At 35.9% G+C, this 4,219-nt stretch overlaps 1 protein-coding gene across 1 annotated transcript in view; it reads left to right on the top strand.

Moving 5' to 3' along the window:
- The window catches only part of LOC107752386 (nectin-3-like protein), a 39,344-nt gene extending 38,171 nt beyond the window's left edge, over nt 1-1,173 (top strand). Inside the window, exon 6 of the mRNA XM_016568346.1 lies at nt 536-1,173. Coding sequence (XP_016423832.1) covers nt 536-1,173 — 638 coding nt within the window. The remainder of the gene's footprint in view (nt 1-535) is intronic.
- The last annotated feature ends 3,046 nt before the right edge of the window (nt 1,174-4,219 follow it).

Below are 4,219 nucleotides of genomic sequence, written 5' to 3'. Positions count from 1 at the left end.
GGGAAAAAAAAAAAAAAAAAAAAAAAAAAAAAAAAAAAGCTTAGTTCCAGGGTTATTTTAGTATCATTGAGATACTGTTACAGTTTTTATTCATATTTTGAATTAGTTTTCATTTTGATATTTTCTGATGTCATTTTAATTTTAGGTTTACTATAATTTTAGTAATTTTTATTTTTTATTTTTTTTTATATGTCTATATAGTTTTCAGTTCATATTTTATTGTATATAGTTTTTTTGTTTTTCTTTTTTTCAGTTTTAGTCATTTTACACAATGAGATAAACTAAATAAAAAATGAGAAATGTTGCCTTGGTGACAAGCTGAAATAAGTGTTTTATATTTTATTTTATTTCAAGTAACAAAAATGTTTTATGGTTTTAGTTTTAGTTTAGTGTTATGCTCAATTTACAGCTACATTTATTTTGTTTTAATAGTATAAATTAGATTATCAGTACCAGCCAGAATATTAATATTGGTACATTTACTTCACAACCGTTTGCCTATATTTTAATATTTGCCAATATCTCGCCCTCTCAGAGCCGCCACCAACCACCGCAGCCCCCACCAGCACCAGCAGCAAGTCCATCCTGCCTGACACCAGCTTAACCATCACCGCTCCCATCAACCAGCATGCCCACTTCACCGGCCCGACTCAGGCCTCTCCGCCAGACAGTGGCCTGGGCACTATCGTGGGCGGTGCTGTCGGTGGGATCCTGATCCTAGTGTTGCTGATGGCGCTGGTGGGGGCTTTCTACATGCGTCAACGCCGAACATTCAGAGGAGACTACTACACCAAACAGTACATCGGCCCATCCGACATGCAGAAAGAGTCACAGATGGACGTCCTTCAACCCCATGAGCTTCAGGACGTTTATGGGGACGACTCGGGCAACGGCAGCCAAGACTTGAAGCCCAAACCCGAAGGAGACATTATCTATCCCGATTATCCCATTGACCACAAAGACATGGAGGGCTGGGAAGACAATCTCAGCCTTCAGAGAGAGAGCACGTATTACTCTGACCACCACAACCATCATAACGTGAACCCCAGTGGGCCGCCGCTACACAACGGCTCCCCTTACCTGCAGGACGAGTGCTACGACCACGGCACGGACAGCGACTACGTATCTCACGTGGATGGATCTGTGATTTCACGCAGGGAATGGTATGTTTGAAAAGACAGGGGAACTTTGACTGAACAACAATAATTTAAAATCAGCAAGAAAGTGTTATTTAACTCAGCAGAGTGAGATAAAGTGTATGTTATAAATGTATTTGATGTATTCTTCATGCTTGGTTTACGATTTCATCCTCACGTTTTACTCATAGCAAACGGCTGTAATTTACTGCAGATATGTTCTGGATGGTTTTCGTTCAGTGGACTGTTGCGACTGAAGGATGTAAAGGGAGAGGTTTACATGGTTTATGATCATAGGGTGGATTTACACAAAGAAAACAAGTCTGCTAAATTTAAGCTACACTGTGTGCGTAACCATTTCAGTTACCACATTGCACATGACTGTTAGCTTTAAAACCAGGTGCAGCGTATTCTTGGTTCCTTCCTCTCACTTTTTTTTGTATTAAATATATACATATGACTTCTCCAGTGTAGGAGCAAAGCATCACTTTATTTTCACATGAAGAGACACATGAACTGAGTTTGAAAGTCTTGAGTTGTCATTTTAATTTTAGGTATATTATACTTTTAGAAATTTGTTTTTGTTTTTTTGTTAGTTTTTTTATATGTCTATATAGTTTTCATTTTTTAGTTTTAGTTATATTAGAACATCGACATAAACTAAATAAAAATTGTTGCCTTAAATAAAAAATTTAAGTGTTTTTATATTTTATTTCATTTCGGTTAAAGTTTATTTTATTTCAAGTAAAAAAATGTTTTTGTTTTAATTTAGTTAACTGCTCAATTTAATGTGTTATGCTCATTTTACAGCTAAATTTATTTTGTTTTAATAGTATCAGTACCAGCCAGAATATTAAATCGGTGCATTTTCTTCACAACTTGTCTTGAATTATGTATCTGTTTACCTATATTTTAATATTTGTCTATATCTCACCCTCTCAGAGCCGCCGCCCCCGACCACTGCAGCCCCCACCACCACCAGCACCACCAAGTCCATCCTTCCTGACACCACCTTAACCATCACAGCTCCCATCAACCACCATGCCCACTTCACCGCACCAACTCAGGCCTCTCCTCCGGACAGCAGTCTGGGCACTATAGTGGGCGGTGCTGTCGGTGGGATCCTGATCCTGGTGTTGCTGATGGCGCTGGCGGGGGCTTTCTACATGCGTCAGCGCCGAACATTCAGAGGAGACTACTACACCAAACAGTACATCGGCCCATCCGACATGCAGAAAGAGTCACAGATGGACGTCCTTCAACCCCATGAGCTTCAGGACGTTTATGGGGACGACTCGGGCAACGGCAGCCAAGACTTGAAGCCCAAACCCGAAGGAGACATTATCTATCCCGATTATCCCATTGACCACAAAGACATGGAGGGCTGGGAAGACAATCTCAGCCTTCAGAGAGAGAGCACGTATTACTCTGACCACCACAACCATCATAACGTGAACCCCAGTGGGCCGCCGCTACACAACGGCTCCCCTTACCTGCAGGACGAGTGCTACGACCACGGCACGGACAGCGACTACGTATCTCACGTGGATGGATCTGTGATTTCACGCAGGGAATGGTATGTTTGAAAAGACAGGGGAACTTTGACTGGACAACAATAATTTAAAATCAGCAAGAAAGTGTTATTTAACTCAGCAGAGTGAGATAAAGTGTATGTTATAAATGTATTTGATGTATTCTTCATGCTTGGTTTACGATTTCATCCTCACGTTTTACTCATAGCAAACGGCTGTAATTTACTGCAGATATGTTCTGGATGGTTTTCGTTCAGTGGACTGTTGCGACTGAAGGATGTAAAGGGAGAGGTTTACATGGTTTATGATCATAGGGTGGATTTACACAAAGAAAACAAGTCTGCTAAATTTAAGCTACACTGTGTGCGTAACCATTTCAGTTACCACATTGCACATGACTGTTAGCTTTAAAACCAGGTGCAGCGTATTCTTGGTTCCTTCCTCTCACTTTTTTTTGTATTAAATATATACATATGACTTCTCCAGTGTAGGAGCCAAGCATCACTTTATTTTCACATGAAGAGACACATGAACTGAGTTTGAAAGTCTTGAGTCTTACATTTTGATTGCAGGGATTTTTTTTTTCTTTTTAAATCAGTATTTTTATCTTGTTTTTGAGGAAAAATATCTAAATCTATTAGAATATATGAATATTATATTATAATAAATAATATAAATATCTTTAAGATATTTTTTGAGAAGCAAAAATTGCATAAGATAGCATACTTCGGTGTTCCATGGAAGAAAGTTATTGTATTAATTATTATTATTATCATTGTTATTATTTTAAGCATAAAAATAATGCTTATTATTTTAAGCAAAAAAAAATAAAAAATCCATTTTTAGTTTTATGTTTAAAACAATTTTTAAAAACGCCAGCGGGATAGGAAAAATAAGCATAATTAAATCATTTAAAAAAGTTTACTTCTCAGCTAAATTTATTTAATATATTTAATATATTAATATGATGTATTCTCAAGAAAATGTACCTTATTTTAAATGATACATTTTCTTGAGAAGCAAAAATTTTGTGCATAAAGAATATTCAAAAATTTACTTTTAGTATTCCATGGAAGAAAAACGTTATTGTTCTTTTTTATTAAAAACAAGTTTTTTTTTTTAAAACAACAACAAAATTGCCAGTCGAGTAAGAAAAATAAACTTAATTCAAGATGTACTGTGCTAATTTTACTTCCCAGCTTAATGTATTTAAAACATTTAAATATTAATAATAATAACTTTAAAATAAGTTAAACTTTTCTTGGGAAGAAATGGCATATGATTGCATAAAGAATATTTAAAGATTTACGTTTGGTGTTCCTTGGAAGAAAATTTTTGTATTATTATTATTATTATTATTATTATTATTTTAAGCCCATCTATACGTTGAAGTCATGCTTTTACTTCTTTATTTGGGCTTGAAAATTCATAAAAGTTGTATTAATTTGTGGAGTGTTATACTATGTTAGAATAATAAACTTTTGTTGGTCACAGAGCTCATTTTCTGGAATAATCCAAAAGCCAATGTAAAAACATTATTGGCTTTTTGTT

This window comes from Sinocyclocheilus rhinocerous, unplaced genomic scaffold (genome assembly GCF_001515625.1).
Source record: "Sinocyclocheilus rhinocerous isolate Xijiao unplaced genomic scaffold, SAMN03320098_v1.1 scaffold1613, whole genome shotgun sequence".
Classification (NCBI taxonomy): Eukaryota; Metazoa; Chordata; class Actinopteri; order Cypriniformes; family Cyprinidae; genus Sinocyclocheilus; species Sinocyclocheilus rhinocerous.
This window is presented reverse-complemented; position numbering and strand designations above follow the sequence as displayed.